The sequence below is a fragment of the Schistocerca gregaria genome, chromosome 2, assembly GCF_023897955.1.
Source record: "Schistocerca gregaria isolate iqSchGreg1 chromosome 2, iqSchGreg1.2, whole genome shotgun sequence".
Classification (NCBI taxonomy): Eukaryota; Metazoa; Arthropoda; class Insecta; order Orthoptera; family Acrididae; genus Schistocerca; species Schistocerca gregaria.
The window spans coordinates 361,671,072-361,690,204 of record NC_064921.1 but is presented as its reverse complement, the minus strand read 5'-3'; the positions used below and the strand labels follow the sequence as shown (position 1 = coordinate 361,690,204).

The 19,133-nt window shown below is 40.2% G+C and overlaps 1 protein-coding gene across 2 annotated transcripts in view; it reads right to left on the bottom strand.

The window, feature by feature from the left end:
* Positions 1 to 19,133, bottom strand: part of LOC126337076 (pseudouridine-5'-phosphate glycosidase-like) — a 1,418,644-nt gene that overhangs the window by 1,251,435 nt on the left and 148,076 nt on the right. For both annotated transcript variants that reach the window (XM_050001420.1, XM_050001421.1), the window contains exon 9: positions 18,059 to 18,125. In XM_050001420.1, the coding sequence (XP_049857377.1) occupies positions 18,059 to 18,125 (67 nt within the window). The remainder of the gene's footprint in view (positions 1 to 18,058; positions 18,126 to 19,133) is intronic.

Here is a 19,133-nt window from a genome sequence, read left to right as displayed (position 1 = left end):
TACTTGGAAGGGGATGGATGCCCACATTGAACAGATGACATCACAGTGTTGCATATCCACAGAAAACCAATTGACTCCACCACAGACATTCTCAGCTTGGACTAAGACTCAATACCCATGGCAATGAGAGCACATAGACTTTACAGGACAATTTTGGAACACTCGTTGGCTCATAGTGGTAGACTCTTAGCAAGTTTCCATTTGCAGTGCCTATGAACTCTGCCCCTTAGCACCATTGAAGCGTTGTCCTCCCTATCTTACATAGAAGCTTTGCCAGAAGTACTTGTGTCAGACAATGGACCACAGTTCACGCCACATGATTTTGAACAGTTCTGTGAATGAAGTGGCATTCATCATCTAATAAGGGCTCCATTTCAGCCCCAGTCCACCAGAGAAGCAGAATGCTTCAGACACACTTTCAAACAACAGATGGCCAAGCTTTGCACCCCCACACATGGGAACAGGCGCCTTCTTGCCTCCTATTGCTCCCACCCACGAGACAGACCATCGCAGGCGGAACTTATGGACGCTGATACACCTGCTACATCCACCACACCAATGTGCAGTGCCAACATTATGCAAGTCTTGCTTTGTGCAACACGATATTGTTCTTTTCAGGGTTTATGGTATCCATATGAGTTGGGAAAGAGGCATAATCCAAGAATGCATTGGCCCTTGTATGTACTTAATTGCAGGTCCTGATGGTTTGTGAAATTGGTGCATGCTACTTGCCCTGTGATTCTGCTGCTTTTCTTCCCTCACATTCATGGCTTTGCAGGACCACACAACTTTTGCAGCCGCCCGCTGGTGCCACCAGGACACCCCATGAGGAGCGGATGGATGATGCACCCTCGCCCCCACTGTCCCCTCTTGACGACCCAATGGACCTGGATTTGTCATTGCCTCAGGACACACTCAGGCTTGGACATGTGCCCTGGCAGCAGTTTTCCGGAGGATGTTCCTGTTGCCTCACAAGCCAGATATCGAGGTAAGGTTGGGAGTGCTCCTTCCTCCACAGTCATGGCTCCTAGCTCATCACTAACACTACATTCCTCCCTCTGGCCCCCCTCCCCTCCCATTGTCATTCACATTTTTCCTACATGACCACAACAGTGTGGCATTTCATTGCGGGGGGGGGGGGGGGGGGTGTTGCTGATGTAAGCTGTTGCCAGCACACCAGTCAGAAAAGATTTAGTGTGAAGATCAGTAGCAGGCACTGGATCAAGCATGCCTATCGTGAGAGAGGCCAAAGACACACCAACTAGCAACATGCCACCAACGCCCTCTCAATGGCAAGTATTTAGGCTGCCACCACTGACTCTAGGGCCTCACTTAGTCACTAACTCGCAGTCCAGTTCACATCATCGGCTACGAAAGTACATAGTGACCAGATTAGCAGTAATAGCAAGATAATTGATACTGTCAGCAAGAGGACTATTATGGATGAGCTTGTACCACAAGACACGGACCCAATTAAAAATAAGTAGCACATAATTGTTCATGTAAAAAAGAACCAAGTTAATCCACACCTGCATTTACATTGTAGAAAGAGGATACCGACCACCCATAACAGGGTGTATACGTGGACAAGGAAAATAATTGCCGGATTTTTCCCAGATCTCTCGGTTAAAAATACATTTTTCTTCCGGGTGGGAAACGCCTTCACCCGGGTGAAAATACACTTTTTCTGTGTTAGGTGAAACTATACATTCCCTCGGAACTGTAAAATTCATCAGTCATTTGAATGGTTATCGTTTTATACAGCAGCTTAGACTTTCCCGGCACTTTAGAAAACAAAACTCAGGGGAGAAAACCACGTTTTGGAAAGTTCTCTGATGTGCAGCAACATATATGCTGCATATTTTTGTATTACGAAAGTATAAACTCGAATTGCACCAAAAACCGTATGTTACTTTCCAAAGCATTGAAATCGAGATTCCAATACGCTTTTGTACGACAGTCATAGCTCATACCACTAGATCTCACCAGCCGATGATGGCGGATATTCATAGAACAGGACACGTGATGTAGTCATCCAATAGGAACATCACTTACGCAGCGCAAACATACAAACAGGAAAAGTTAATGGTTTAAATCAATGTACGTAGTGTTGATACAGGAAAAGTATATATGACGGCTATCCACAAAGTACATTACGTTTTGGAACTAAAAATAAATAAAGAATTGGAAATTTTTTATTATATACAGATGAAATCCACACTTAAATACTACTTTTCTACATAGTTGCCATTTAAATTAAGGCACTTATCGTAGCGATGGACGAGCTTGAAAATTCCTTCATCATAAAATTCGGCCACCTGTGCCTTCAACCATATGGTTACCTCTTCTTGAAGCTGTGCGTCGTCATCAAAATGCTGCATAGCCAACAACTTCTTCATTGCTGGGAATAAGTGGAAGTCGCTTGGTGCCAGGTCGGGTCTGTACAGCGGATGAGGAAACAACTCCCACTTAAAAGATTCGAGAACTTCACGAGTGGCATTTGCCATGTGGGCCCGGGCATTGTCGTGAATCAGCAAGACCTTCGAGCCCAACTTTCCCCTGCGCTTGTTTTGTATTGCTCTTCTGAGGTTGTGCAGAGTTTGGCAATACCTTTGAGAGTTTATTGTAGTGCCTCTTTCCAGGAAATCCACAAAAATCACACCTTTTCTGTCCCAAAAGACAGTCATTACATGGTTGAAGGCGCATGTGGCCGAATTTTATGACGAAGGAATTTCCAAGCTCGTCCATCACTACGATAAGTGCCTTAATTTAAATGGCAACTATGTAGAAAAGTAGTATTTAAGTGTGGCTTTCATCTGTATATAATAAAAAAATTCCAATTCTTTATTTATTTTTAATTCCAAAACGTAATGTACTTAGTGGATAGCCATCGTAATATTTGTAGCAAAGATTAATAAGTTACAAGTGAAACTAAGCTTTCACATATAATATTGTTATTTTTTGCGTGTTTTACACTTTAAGACACATCACACAAAGGTGCCAGTAAAATGCTTAATACCAAAATAAATCTCTGATCTTCTGGACTCAAAATTCTTCTAGATGGCTTGTCATCAAAGAGTTGATTTTCAAATGAGAGTCAAATGCTCTGTGATTTAAGAAATTCATCGTACAATCTTGCAAATAATTCATCTTGCGCAAAAGGAAATTTACTTTGAAAATAACACTTTTCAAACCACAATTCACAATATTTTTCCGAGAACTGTTGCAAATAGATGTGTTCCAGAATTTGCCAGAGAGTGCCACATAAGAGGCGCCCCCATGCTTGCACAGCTACAATGACATAGAAAGCCCATATGTTTGTATGTGTAAAACACTAAAAGATCTTACATTATGTCATAAAAGAAACAAGACATCAGAGGATACTCCAAGAGAGTCGGAACCACACTGAAATGAATAATTCGCGTTAAAGTGCACATTGATATGTCCACATTCCCAGCGAAATAAGCCTCAATCTAATATTAAGCTTTTCAGTGTGAGTTTTGGGATGTAAATTTTCTTGGAACACCAGTATTGTATTATCTCATGTTTGCTTCTTTATTATGGCATAATGCCATATGTGCTAGAAGGTGAAAACATGCACTTGAAATGCAGTGAATAGTTGAAACTAGCCAATAGTGTGGAATTAAACATTTCATTTGAAACAAACTGGCTGCCTCAGTGGAAAATATAAATAAAAAGCGAATTTCTTTAGCAAAGCGACAAAAATAACTTCATTGTTCTACAAAGCGATTGATGCTTGACTGTCAGAAAGGTGGAAATAAAATTACATCTGGAACTAACAACATATTGTAGCCTTCCATAACCATGTGAATGTATTTTAATTCACTTGATAGCTCCTAGCCACAGAAATCACTTTTCTTTCCCCATTTATTGTGAGAGCAATAAACAAAGCTGCAACAACAAAATCACTAAATTTAAAACCCCCACTATAACTCAGACTGCTGTGTGAATCAGCCCCAGATCAACAATATTTTGAACCGGGGCAATACTCTCTTGAGCATTTCAGATAGGGCGTAAAATATTTTAAAAAAACGACTTTTCAAAAATATGTTCATTTTGTAGCGCACATCTTTCTGAAGAGTCTGATGCATAAACTTTCGAGGAAACATAAGAAGTGTTATTTGGTCTTAAGTGTGCCAAAGTGCAGTACCACTCCTCTTCACACAGCATTCTTCTACCACAGGTCACTGTACTTTGCATTGTGGAACTCAAATGTATATATTTTGTAATGGATGCCATCAAACTATATTCAGGACAGTGGAAATTAAAATGTCCTGTGGTGCTTCTCCTGCTCCCAGTCAGCCGGTTTGACATAATGCCCCTCTTATATATATGGGTGAGGAGTCATTCCAATCCCGGGAGCGGAAAGACTTACCGTTGGGGGAAAAAAGGACAGGTGTACACCGCGCGCGCGCACGCGCGCACATACACACACACACACACACACACACAAGCAGACATTTGTAAAGGCAAAGAGTTCAAAGAGTTCGGACAGAGATGTCAGTCGAGGCGGAAGTACAGAGGCAAAGATGTTGTTGAAAGACAGGTGAGGTATGAGTGGCGGCAACTTGGAATTAGCGGAGGTTGAGGCCTGGTGGATATCGAGAAGAGAGGATATACTGAAGGGCACGAGGTTACGAAGGTTAGGTGGACGGCGGAAAGACACTCTTGGTGGAGTATACCTCTTGGTTCATCCCTATGAAATCCCCAAACCACCTTCCCTACCCTCTGGCTCCTACCCTTGTAACCGCACCCGGTGTAAAACCTGTCCTATGCACCCTCCCACCACCACCTACTCCAGTCCTGTAACCCGGAATGTGTACACGATCAAAGGCAGAGCCACGTGTGAAAGCACCCACGTGATTTACCAACTGACCTGCCTACACTGTGACGCTTTCTATGTGGGAATGACCAGCAACAAACTGTCCCTTCACATGAATGTACACAGGCAGTCAGTGTTTGTTGGTAATGAGGATCACCCTGTGGCAAAACATGCCTTGGTGCACGGCCAGCACATCTTGGCACAGTGTTACACCGTCCGAGTTATCTGGATACTTCCCACTAACACCAACCTGTCAGAACACCGGAGATGGGAACTTGCCCTTCAGTATATCCTCTCTTCTCGATATCCACCAGGCCTCAAGCTCCGCTAATTCCAAGTTGCCGCCGCTCATACCTCACCTGTCTTTCAACAACATCTTTGCCTCTGTACTTCCACCTCGACTGACATCTCTGCCCAAACTCTTTGCCTTTACAAATGTCTGCTTGTGTCTGTGTATGTGCGGATGGATATGTGTGTGTGTGTGTGTGTGTGTGTGTGTGTGTGTGTGTGTGTGTGTGTGTGTGTGTGTGTGTGGGCGCGAGTGTACACCTGTACATTTTTCCCCCTACGGTAAGTCTTTCCGCTCCCGGGATTGGAATGACTCCTTACCCTCTCCCTTAAAACCCACATCCTTTCGTCTTTCCCCCTCATTCCCCCTTTCCTGAAGAAGCAACCGTTGATTGCAAAAGCTAGATATTTTGTGTGTGTTTGTGTGTATTTTATTGTGCCTGTCTACCGGCACTTTCCTGCTTGGTAAGTCTTGGAATCTTTGTTTTTAATATATTTTTCCCATGTGGAAGTGATGTAAATAAAATAGAAAGAAACTTCCACATGAGAAAAATATATTAAAAACAAAGATTCTAAGACTTACCAAGCGGGAAAGCGCCGGCAGACAGGCACAATGAACAAAACACACACACAGAATTACTAGCTTTCGCAACCGATGGTTGCTTCTTCAGGAAGGAGAGAGAAAGACGAAAGGATGTGGGTTTTTCCTTTCGTCTTTCCCTCTCCTTCCTGAAGAAGCAACCATCGGTTGCCAAAGCTAGTAATTCTGTGTGTGTGTTTGTGTGTGTTGTTCATTGTGCCTGTCTGCCGGCGCTTTCCCGCTTGGTAAGTCTTAGAATCTTTGTTTTTAATATATATATATATATATATATATATATATATATATATATATATATATATATATACACACACACACACTCGTAATTAATACTGGATGGGATTATTTGTAACCAGAAGAACAAGAACTTTTCAGAAAATTTGGACTCTTTATTGTCTATTAGTTAATAACTTTCTGTTCTGTGTGGCATAAAATGAAATACAGGGTTGGGTTATTTTGGGGGAGGAGACCAAACTGCGAGATCATTGGTCAAATCGGATTAGGGAAGGATGGGTAAGGAAGTCGACCGTGCCCTTTTCAAAGGAAACATCCCGGAATTTGCCTGAAGAGATTTAGGGAAATAACGGAAAACCTAAATCAGGATGGCCGGATGCGGGATTGAACCATTGTCCTCCCAAATGCAAGTCCAATGTGCGTACCACTACGCCACCTCGCTCTGTAAAATACAGGATACATAAAACCAGGTACGACAAGAGACAAGCAAGAGAGTACACATTTCTTCAACCCTTAAGTCTTAGCGTTTTTTTTCTCTCTCTCTAATCTTGGTAGAGCTTTACATGATGTGCTTTCCTTTCAGCGAAAGAATCTATTACTTCATCAAAGTTCGTCAAACATTTTGCTACATGAAAATTCTAAATGCCATTGTCTAATACTGAAAAAGCTGTTAATGCAAATAGTACCCAAGACTGGTGTGGTTTCTCGATCTGATTATGTCTATTTTGTCATTGTCTGCTAGACAAAAGAAAACAGGTCTTTCTAATATTACAGCAAATGTAACACACACCAAATAAGCGAGACTGTTTTGGTAATAATTGTCATTTTTATAATATGACAGAATATAATTCACTAAGTACCAATATGAAACGCCTATTTGGCCTACTGAAAGCAAAAAGCTTTATTTTAGGAAATACTTTCCCATTTCATTCATACGCTCCAGTTTTTGAAGTACGAGATCAAAAACTAGTAGTACGAAATTTTTGCATAAATTTGGAATCGTCATATTATTCCATAATCTGTGTGATGTCCCTGTTTCTCCTCCTTCCGTTTCTCCTCCTTCCTCATTGTAACAAACTATCTTCTCATCACTAATTCTGCAACTACTCCTATCATTGTCAAAGCTCGTTCATTCTCCAGTTAAGTCTCCTGACCCTGCCAGAATCACCAGTTTAGTTATCCAGCGATTATTCTCCAGTTAGGCATTATTACGTGTACGTACAACACGTTTTCCACACTTCTCCCAGAATAGAACTTGAGCGGCTGCTAGCCAGGAAATGTACAACTTGCCCTTTCTACTGTAGTGATCTGGTCATAAATTATCTGTCAACATTTCATTTTCTTGGATACACATTTCATTTTCTTGGATTCCTCAACAATACGAATTTGCCCCCCCTCACCACTGAAATTGCCACCCGGATCAGATACCCCAATTTGCTGCGTACACAACCAAGAGCAACATTTCTGTAGCCAGAAGTGGGAGGAGGTACTACTCATATGCGACTCAACTACGCATGCCCATGATCCCGCTCTTAACTGCTTACATGAATCTAATGTAAACAGTTGTGACGTCACGCTCATCCGAGGTAATTCGTTGTCACGAAGCATTGCATAGTCTTCCAAAACCTTTTGACACATTTTTCTGGTGGCACATTCTTGTATGAGTGCTGTTTTTTTATGGTGTTTTTCCTATGCAATTTAAGTTTTGTTCTCTCGTTCATACTTTGTTGCTGCAGTATTATTCTGCAGTAGCGGGATACAGTAATATCCTTTGTTAGAGTATCAGTTCTTACAAAAAATTAACTGAAAACTAAAACAATGAAAAATTCCCAGAATTATAAAAAATTCCTGGGTGTTTACCGGTTTTCTCCCAGATGAAAAAATTCCCAGGTATTTCCCAGATTTTCCGGTCATATACACCCTGCATAACCACATCCTCTCCCTTGCTTCCATAGTACAAGACTACACCATCCACTTCCATCAATGTTTTGTAACGACTGGCTGTGGCACACTTCTCTTGCGCTGTAGCCCAAGTTATGGAGAGGTTCCTTTATTTTGACAAATAGATCATAATCCCATGGATTCATATTGGGTGAATACTGTGGATGTTCAAGTATCTCCAATGCTTACGTCTGCAGGAGGTCTTGCATGGGGGTAACCGTGTGGCATCTACATCTGCATCTACATCTACATCCACATCTATATCCATATTCTGCAAGCCACCTGACGGTGTGTGGAGGAGGGTACCCTGAGTACCTTTATCGGTTCTCCCTTCTATTCCAGTCTCGTATTATTCGTGGAAAGAAGGATTGTCGGTATGCTTTTGTGTGGGCTCTAATCTCTCTGATTTTATCCTCATGGTCTCTTCGCGAGATATAAGTAGGAGGGAGCAATATACTGCTTGACTCTTCGGTGAAGATATGTTCTCGAAATTTTAACAAAAGTCCGTACCGAGCTACTGAGCGTCTCTCCTGCAGAGTCTTCCACTGGAGTTTATCTATCATCTCCTTAATGCTTTCACGATTACTAAATGATCCTGTAATGAAGCGCGCTGCTCTCCGTTGGATCTTCTTTATCTCTTCTAACAACCCTATCTGGTACGGATCCCACACTGTTGAGCAGTATTCAAGCAGTGGGTGAACAAGCGTACTGTAACCTACTTCTTTTGTTTTCGGACTGCATTTCCTCAGGATTCTTCCAATGAATCACAGTCTGGCATCTGCTTTACCGACGATCAACTTTATACGATCATTCCATTTTAAATCACTCCTAATTCGTACTCCCAGATAATTTATGGAATTAACTGCTTCCAGTTGCTGACCTGCTATTTTGTAGCTAAATGATAAGGGATCTATCTTTCTATGTATTCGCAGCACATTACACTTGTCTACATTGAGATTCAATTGCCATTCCCTGCACCATGCGTCAATTCGCTGCAGATCCTCCTGCATTTCAGTACAATTTTTCATTGTTGCAACCTCTCAATACACCACAGCATCATCTACACAACAGCTGCTGAGCCCGGGGGCCTATAGAGACATCCAATTACCATGTCTGAGCCTGCTTTAACCGTGACCTTCACCCAAATCATTTCACAATTCAGATCTCCGTGAATTTCCTTCGATACTATTGCACTTCTTACCCCTATAAACACGCCTCCCCCTTCACTATCCAGCCTGTCTCTGAGGTATACATTCCAATCTGAGTTTAGGGTTTCATTACTGTTTACGTCTGGTTTCAGTCAACTTTCTGTCCCTAGTACTATATGGGCGTTGTGACGTTTATTAATGAGGCATCATGCATTGTCATGAACGATGATGGGATGAAGTGTCAGAAAGAACACTGTTGTAAACTGTGACCTCATTCCACTTCAGTCTTGATCCATGCATGTTGTTCTTCTTATGAAAACATACAGTTAGGGCACTTGAATTCGCCTCTCGCAATTTTAGACTATACACACTGCAGCTGACACACACACAGCCATCAGTGCTCACTGCACTACTCCAACTGAGCTTCTCTTATCAGTTACAAACAGTGGGTATGCCATTTGACACACATCCTTCATGTTATGTTGGTGTTCCCACTACATTTTATCCAACCTGTGAATATGAGAGTGGAATCAGTAAGCATGATTGAAGTACAAGTGGAACATTTTACTCCAGTGAAGCATTTCATACTAATGGAATATTTCATTAAGAGTTCTGCTGATGTACAGGGTTTTCAGTCATTAATATTGTCATACAGAAGAAGGTGTAATTAGATGAATGACAAACACTAACGTCAATTAACAAAGGTTTATTCAGCACTTGCACAGACAAGAGTGCGGAGCGAACTGCCTCTGGTCATAACACATACGGTTTACTGGGTGGTCCATTGATAGTGACTGGGCCAAATATCTCACGAAATAAGCATCAAATGAAAAAACTACAAACAACAAAACTTGTCTAGCTTGAAGGGAGAAACCAGATGGCAATATGGTTGGGCCGCTAGATGGTGCTGCCATAGGTCAAACGGATATCAACTGTGTTTTTTTAAAAATAGGGACACCCATTTTTTATTACATATTTGTGTAATATGTAAAGAAATAGGAATGTTTTAGTTGGACCACTTTTTTCGCTTTGTGATAGATGGCATTGTAATAGGAAGATAAAGCTACTCTGTTTCAGTATGAACAACTAATAGGACTAGATGGTTTTACAGGCAGCCTTCAATGACAAGGTTCTCAGCTAGAGAACTAGCCGTAAGAAAATTAGGTGGCAGACTGAGATTCACGGGAAGAATTCTAAGGAAATATGTCACACACAAAAGAGGTAAAGTCAACAAATTCTCAATTGGACTGTCAAGTTAGAATATTTTTCTGACAGGATTAATTAAAATTCATAGAAGAGAACTGTATTTTGTCAAGTGTTCATTTACTCTATGTGAGTGTGTAATGGAGATGCTCATTAAAATCCTGTGGCAGATGCCACAAGTGAGGTATGGTGCAAAATAAGTCACCATCTCTGTCTTTAGGTCAGCACAGTATGAGTTGCTTTTAAATGCAAAATGAACTGAACTGGGGTTCTTGAATAATTAATCTGTAAGTTGACCCCATTGTAATTTGTTATCCAGTTGGACCCCAAGAAATTTCACACAGTGTTGCACTTACAATTTGTCTAGCAAAAGTATCTGTAAGACTAAGAATTAAATTGTTTTCTGTGAACCAGCTGTATGCCTGTTCGGCTATCACTGAACTCTGTCAGGTACAGGTAAGTTTGGAAATGGTTCAAAAAATGGCTCTGAGCACTATGGGGCTTAAAATCTGTGGTCATCAGTCCCCTAGAACTTAGAACTACTTAAACCTAACTAAACTAAGGACATCACACACATCCATGTCCGAGGCAGGATTCGGAACTGCGACCGTAGCAGTCACGCAGTTCCAGACTGAAGCGCCTAGAACCGCATGGCCACACCGGCCGGCGTTAGTTTGGGCTATTGATTAATGTGCTTATGTCATTATCAAGTATTACAGTTTTTGAACCATACCTTAAAGTCATTAGGAAATCATTTATGCAGATTAAGAAGACAAGCAATCCCAATACCACACCTTGTGTGACCTCATATATTATCACCTATAGTAAGTTTTGTATCATTTCTGTGACACAGTATGTCAATCTGATAAACTCATTTCTGTCATCAAGATAGGATTTCATCCATGCAAGAGGAAGCCAGAATTCTGTGATCGACACAATCAAATGCTTCGGCATGATTACAGAACACATCAAAAGGATTTTTTTAAATTTCTTAATCACTCTGAAGCAGAGTGTGCACTGATGTGAAACTTCTTTTGACTTTGTGTGAAGTCCTCCACCAACTGAGCTACCCAAGCTCAAACATGACCCATCCTCACAATTTTGCTTCCACCCCTGCTTCACCTCCTGCATTCCAAGCTCCACAGTAGTTCTCCTGGGTAACTCATGGGAGTAGCACTCCTTACTTAAAAAAGTGCTACACCTGCAAGTTATACAGGAATACTTCTGTAAAGTTTGGAACTTAAGAGAAGAGTTACTGGCAGAAGTAAAGCTATGAGGATGGGTCATGATGAGATACTCAGTTGACAGAGCACTCGCCCATGAAATGATTTCCCTGATTTTATTTAAATGCTCTCTAAGGGATCAATACATAGGGGCAGAATAATATTCATAATTTACATCCTGAAAGACATATAATGAAATTTTCTAAGCAGGTTCATGTCAGACATGTTTTTGTTGTTGTTGTTGCTGCTGTGGTCTTCAGTCCAGAGACTGGTTTGATGCAGCTGTCCATGCTACTCTATCCTGCGCAAGATTCTTCATCTCCCAGTACCTATTGCAACCTACATCCTTCTGAATCTCTTGGTCTCCCTCTACGATTTTTACCCTCCAAGCTGCCCTCCAATACCAAATTGGTGATCCCTTGATGCCAAGAATTTCTCTTCTCCCTAATTCTATTCAATACCTCCTCATTAGTTATGTGATCCACCCATCTAATCTTCAGCATTCTTCTGTAGCACCACATTTCAAAAGCTTCTATTCTCTGCTTGTCCAAACTATTTATCATCCACGTTACACTTCCATACATGGCTGCACTCCAAACAAATACTTTCAGAAACGACTTCCTGACAGTTAAATCTATACTCAATGTTAACAAACTTCTCTTCTTCACAAACGCTTTCCGTGCCATTGCCAGTCTTTATTTTATATCCTCTCTACTTCGACCATCATCATTCATTTTGCTCCTACTACGTTAAGTGTCTCATTTCCTAATCTAATTCTCTCAGCATCACATGACTTCATTTGACTACACTCCATTATACTCATTTTTCATTTATTAATGTACATCTTATATCCTGCTTTCAAGACACACTCTATCCCATTCAACTGCTCTTCCACGTCCTTTGCTGTCTCTGATAGAATTACAATGTCATCGGCGAATCTCAAAGTTTTTGTTTCTTCTCCATGGATTTTAATACCAACTCTGAATTTTTCTTTTGTTTCCTTTACTGCTTGCACAATATGCAGATTGAATAACATCGGGGATAGGCTACAATCCTGTCTCACTCCCTTCCCAACCACTGCTTCCATTTCATGCCCCTCGACTCTTATAACTGCCACCTGGTTTCTGTACAAATTGTAAATAGCATTTTACTCCCTGTATTTTACTCCTGGCACCTTCAGAATTTGAAAGAGAGTACCCCAGTCAACATTGTCAGAAGCTTTCTCTAAGTCTACAAATTCTAGAAACGTAGGTTTGCCTTTCCTTTGTCTATCTTCTAAGGTAAGTCATAGGGTCAGTATTGCCTCACATGTTCCAACATTTCTATGAAATCCAAACTGATCTTTCCTGAGGTCAGCATCTACCAGTTTTTCCATTTGTCTGTAAAGAATTCGTGTTAGTATTTTACATCCGTGACTTATTAAACTGACAGTTTGGTAATTTTCACATTTGTCAATACCTGCTTTCTTTGGGATTGGAATTATTATATTCTTCTGGAAGTCTCACGGTATTTCAACTGCCTCAAACATCTCTCTCACCAGATGGTACAGTTTTGTCAGGGCTTGCTCTCCCAAGGCTGTCAGTAGTTCTAATGGAATGTTGTCTACTCCCGGGGCCTTGTTTCAAGTTAGGTCTTTCAGTGCTCTGTCAAACTCTTCAAGCAGTATCATATCTGCCATTTCATCTTCATCTACATCCTCTTCTATTTCCATAATATTGTCCTCAAGTACATTGCCCATGTACAAACCCTCTATATACTCCTTCCACCATTCTGCTTTCTCTTCTTTGCTTAGAACTCGGTTTCCATCTGAGCTCTTGATATTCATACAAGTGGCTCTCTTTTCTCCAAAGATCTTTTTAATTTTCCTGTAGGCAGTATCTATCTTACCCATAGTGAGATATGCCCCTACATCCTTACATTAGTCCTCTAGCCATACCTGCTTAGCCATTTTTGAGACATTTGTATTCCTTTTTGCCTGCTTCATTTACTGCATTTTTATATTTTCTCCTTTCATCAATTAAATTCAATATATCTTCTAAATTTGTATTAGCCCTTGTATTTTAACCTACTTGATCTAATGCTGCCTTAGCTATTTCATCTCTCAAAGCTACCCATTCTTCTTCTTCTGTATTTCTTTCCTTCATTCCTGTCAATCGATCCCTTATGCTCTCCTTGAAACTCTCTACAACCTCTGGTTATGTCAGTCTATCCAGGTCCCATCTCCTTAAATTCCCACCTCTTTGCAGTTTCTTCAATTTCTTTCATTTCTTACCCCCATTCCATATTCACCCACAACATTTCCTTCTCTTCCTTTTCCTACTATCCAGTCACCCAGGACTATTAAGTTTTTATCTTCCTTCACTATCTGAATAATTTCTTTTACCTCATCATACATTTCATCAATCACTTCATCATCTGTGGAGCTAGTTGGCATATAAACTTGTACTACTGGGTTTCTTGTCTATCTTGACCACAATTACGCGTTCAGTATGCTATTTGTAGTAGCCTACCTGCAATCCTAATTGATCTTTTAAATTCATTATTAAACCTACTCCTGCATTACCCCTATTTAATTTTGTATTTATAACCCTGTATTCATCTGACCAGAAGTCTTGTTCCTCCTGCCACCTAACTTCACTAATTCCCACTATATCCAACTTTAACCTATCCATTTCTCTTATTAAATTTTCTGACCTACCTGCCCGATTAAGGGATCTGACATTCCACACTCCGATCCGTAGAACGCCAGTTTTCTTTCTCCTGGTGACGACGTCCTCCTGAGTATTCCCCGCCTGGAGATCCGAATGGGGGACTATTTTACCTCCAGAATATTTTACCCACAGCATTTAACCATACAGTAAAGCTGAATGCCCTCAGGAAAAATTACAGCTGTAGTTTCCTCTTGCTTTCAGCCGTTCACAGTACCAACACAGAAAGACCGTTTTGGTTAGTGTTACAGGGCCAGATCAGTCAATCATCCAGACTGTTGCCCCTGCAACTACTGAAAAGGCTGCTGCCCCTCTTCAGGAACAACATGTTTGTCTGACCTCTCAACAGATACCCCTCCATTGTGGTTGCACCTACAGTACGGCTATCTGTATCGCTGAGGCACCCCACCAATGGCAGGGTCCATGGTTTATGGGGTAGGCTTGTGGGACCTACTCTGTCTTTTTTTCTAGAGTTTTCAACTTTTCTGTTGCAGTCTCCTAAATTGCAAACAAGCCTCTGGTCTTTTGCACCACCATTCTTTGCATATGCTTTATGTACCCTATTAGTATGATGTGATATAGACCCTTACATTTGAGCAGTATAAATACATAAAATTTTTGGGTGACATAAACGTATTGATAAAGGGTAAAACCACTACAAAACTGTGATACAAAGTACAAAATTGTACTGCACACATTGCAGAACAGTTCACTGCTAACAACCTTATTGTTAACAAAAAGGAAACTGTCGCAATGCACATTCATACCATACAAAACAAGCATACATTAATCCTCACTAGGCATGTCTTTAACAAACAATAAGTAGTTGTAAACTACACAAAATTTCTAGAAATGTGAATTCATGAAAACATAAAATGGAACACACCCACACACATAATTTACATCAGCAAGAACCTATGCAAAATATGGTATGTCATAAAAATGCTTGCTAGGTGTACAATATAAAAGAAACCTTAAAAAGTGTATAATATGCACAAGTAGAATCACTGCTGGATATATTATATTTTCTTGGGGCAACTTGCCAGGTAGCAGATGGTGTATCATGGCACAAAAGAGCGTCATGCAGACAAATGAATGAAAATGCAGCCCCTAGAAACTCTTGCAAATTCCTATTTATATAGACAACACATTACTACAGTGACATCTTATAGATCATCCACACAGGCCTGTACAGTATCTTATTAACAAAATAAACGTAATTCCTTCTGAGGACAAGAGTGATTTTGTTTAGTTACAAAATATCATTAGAGAGCACCACCAGGCTCTCTCCAAAGCGTACATCTTGAAAACAAAAACAGTGAAAATTTTTATTCATGATGACGATTATCAGTCTAATAGTGAGCATGTCATCCCTGCACATAGATGAGTTCTTCCACTCTGCAAAGTATTATCTCGATTAGACCATCAAGTTTATCTTGGTGTGTAAGGTTCCATTCCTCAGTGGTAGCTTCAGTGTTAGATGGATTTGGCACTGTGCAATGACCACCTTCAACAGGTCCAATGCGAGCTCAATTGCGTTCATTTCTGGGGATTGTGCTGACCAATGCATTCAGTTGCATCTCTGAAGATACCAAGACTCTGCTAGATTACAGTGTGGTACTGCACTGTCATCGACTAGGATAAATTTGTCACCAACTCCACATCTGTAGGGTCTTAAAACCATTTGTAGGATCTCTTGGTGGAGATACTGAAGACCAGTCAAATTGCCACAGATTGGAATTAGAGGGGTCTGCCATCCTATCATTATTACCCCCCACAGCATTACACTTCCACATGCAAACCGGTGGACTTCTTGAAAATATTGGCATTCCTAATACCGTATAGCACTTCTCTAAACACTAACACATCTAATTTCCAGTCGCTAATCAATCCTGATCTCATCAGCAAACATGATATTACTCCATTATGCAATGGTTCAAAGTTGATGTGCAAAAACCCTGGTCCTTCAATTGCATCAGTTCCATTGGTTCAGTGGACAACTTCTCATTGGTCTTCTGGGATGAAGACCATCCTGATGCAGTCTTCTACACACTGTTTAGTTTAGGATATGAATTCCTGTTGCCTGGAAGAAGCAATTTCCAATATTTCTGGCAGTTGATGTTGGTCACCTGCAAGCCAACAGCTGGAGGTAACAATACTGCATTGTGTTGTCATATGAGGATGACTACCACAAGGTCTATTGTTGACATTTCCAGTCTCTTTGTACTTTCTCAACACCTTAGACACACCACTTTGAGTGACATGTAACTGATTGGCAACATCTTGTTGTATAGGACCAGCTGAAAGTAAAGCCACAATCTTGACTCCATCAAATGTTGTATGCCTCTATGGGGCATGTTACTGCAGTGCTGAATACAAAGTGAAGCAGTTGTTGATACTGGACTGCTAGCGATATGACTGTGGCAGCGGTATGTTTACATTACTGTGAAATGGCTGTAAAGCATGCCAGTAGTAAGTACCATCCAGGCTATGGGCTCTAACTGGATAATGGATAGATCAATGAGACCTCTAATATCATAGACTACATTTTTCAATAGTATTCCAGAATTTTGTTGATCAGTGTATGTACACAGTCACCAGGCAAAAATAGGATCCTGACAATGAGTTCGTAAACACAACTACCAGATGAAATGGATCACCACAAACTGCTAAAAAACTTTACAATAAACTTAGCCACCACATCAAGGCAATAAAAGAAATACAAAAATTCAAAATGGCTCTAAAACTTTCAAGGTACATGCTATTATACGATATGTGATTATCTGTTGGTAGAAATTTAAATTAGTGTCCTCTTTCTTCTGTATATATAAAATTGCTTTTGGTATCTATTGTGCTATATATTAAATTGTACTATTATTTTCATTATTATATGGCACTGTTTTATTGTACTGTATTACATGCTTAAAATTATTTATTGAATTGAATTAATTTTACCGTAATAATCTGAAACTGTGTATTAATGCACAAAAAGTCATATCCTATATCAATTCCTTGATGAAATTGATGCTTAATAAAAAAATAAACAAACAAATAAATAAATATGGAGCACACAAATGTTTTGTATACAATACTTTGTATACAATATCTATGTAGATGAGCCTGAGTGCCCCAGTATCCTACCAATAACTGTAGTCTGCCATTGTGTAACCTACAATTGAATCAGCATGAGTCACAATTTTGGCTCTTTTCAAATTATGCAAGGCATCAAGTGCACCAAAAGTGCAAAGGCTAACATATGGTGTGTGGAGGATGTAGTTCAGCCTGGAGGTGGTTTTGTGATGTTTTGTGTGTGTTCTTTGGCTATGGCCTGTGTTCACTTATTCATGTTACCATGAACACAGACCAGCATGTTTGTTTAAACATTTTTGATGACTAAGTGTTCCCTTTCTTCTGTATCTTCATTATGCATATCATCTTCCTAGATGACAAGTCATCTTTACAGGACTGCAATACTTTGTTCCTTGTTTTTGAACATTCAGGCGCCCTATTGTGCCTCAACTGGCTTGCTGAGTCACACAATCATAAAACCACAAGAAATGTCTGAGACTGTTTGAAACAGCAGATGAAGAAATCAATTAACGTCCCCAAAATTCATGAGCTCTATAGGATCTCATCACCAATGAGTGTCTGCACTTAGATATGGCATGCATGAAGAAACTTGTGAATTCTCTTCCTCACCAAACAGAGTCCCTTTTTCATGGCTAGAAGTGGTGTTATATAATGTCTCGTGTGTGTGGTTAATTTATTGTCCTGCATGCTTAAAATCTGATGTGTAATTGCAGTTCCTTAAAACAGTTTATCAGCACTTACTGAGACTAACATTTAATATAATAATACAAGTATAAACTTACCAGCTGTTTATCTGAAGTCTCTTTTGAGGGTATGTTCTTTCCATGGACTGATGGACCTTCTGTTCGTCTACAAAAAACAATGAGATTTTTTAATGTGGTAGTTTATCTCTGTTGCACAAGATATCAGCATCTTTGGCTCACATCCAATCAATAACAGACAATTTTTCAAAAAAAATATCTACACTGGTTTCCATTATTTAGGAAAATATTTAAATAAATAGAATGAATATTCTACACTGCACTGAGGTACAGAGTGGTTTGAAACTTTCTGACAGATTAAAGCTCTGTGCCAGGTAGGAAATATATCTGAATGCTGATCATTTGGAGACAATGCTCAAACATCTAGGCCAGGCTATTACAACACTGCTCAATAGGACACAGATGCTCCCAGACAGCCCTTATATCACCAGCAGGCAAGTGAAACTTGTAAAGGCTATTGCTTTACAAGTTGCAGTTGCTTAAACATCTTGATCACTCCTGCCAATATACATGAAATGTATTCACAGTTGCAAATTGGTGAAGACAAACATCACCTGTATAAGGGAGTGACCACAATAAACCTAGATTTCCTGCTTTATGTGAGCAGTTGCCTTAACCACTTTGGTTATCCATGCATAATTCCTGGCCAGACCCAGACTTCCATTTATTGTTATTCCTGCATCACAGTCTGTACTCACACACATTATGTAATTCACTTTTAAATAGAAAGTCGCGGCCTGGTATCAGGAGATAAATACGATACATACTGCAGTGCCTGTGTTGTTAAGAAGAATGATGCAGTGGTCCTTCAGACATAGATGCATGTATTTATCTGCTGATACTGCGCTGCTGCTGTTAAGAAGAATGATATGATGTCTGAAGGACCACTGGATCACTCTTCTTAACAACAAACGCACTGCAATACAGTACTCTGGCCTGTCTCTGCTTGGCTGGTGCAGTACAGTCGTGTATGCAACAGCCCAGCTGGAGGGATGAAGTAGTGAAGGCAGCAGAGTATCAAGTAGGTAAGAAGACGAGATATAGTAGAAATCCTTGGGTAACAGAAGAAATATTGAATTTAATTGATGAAAGGAGA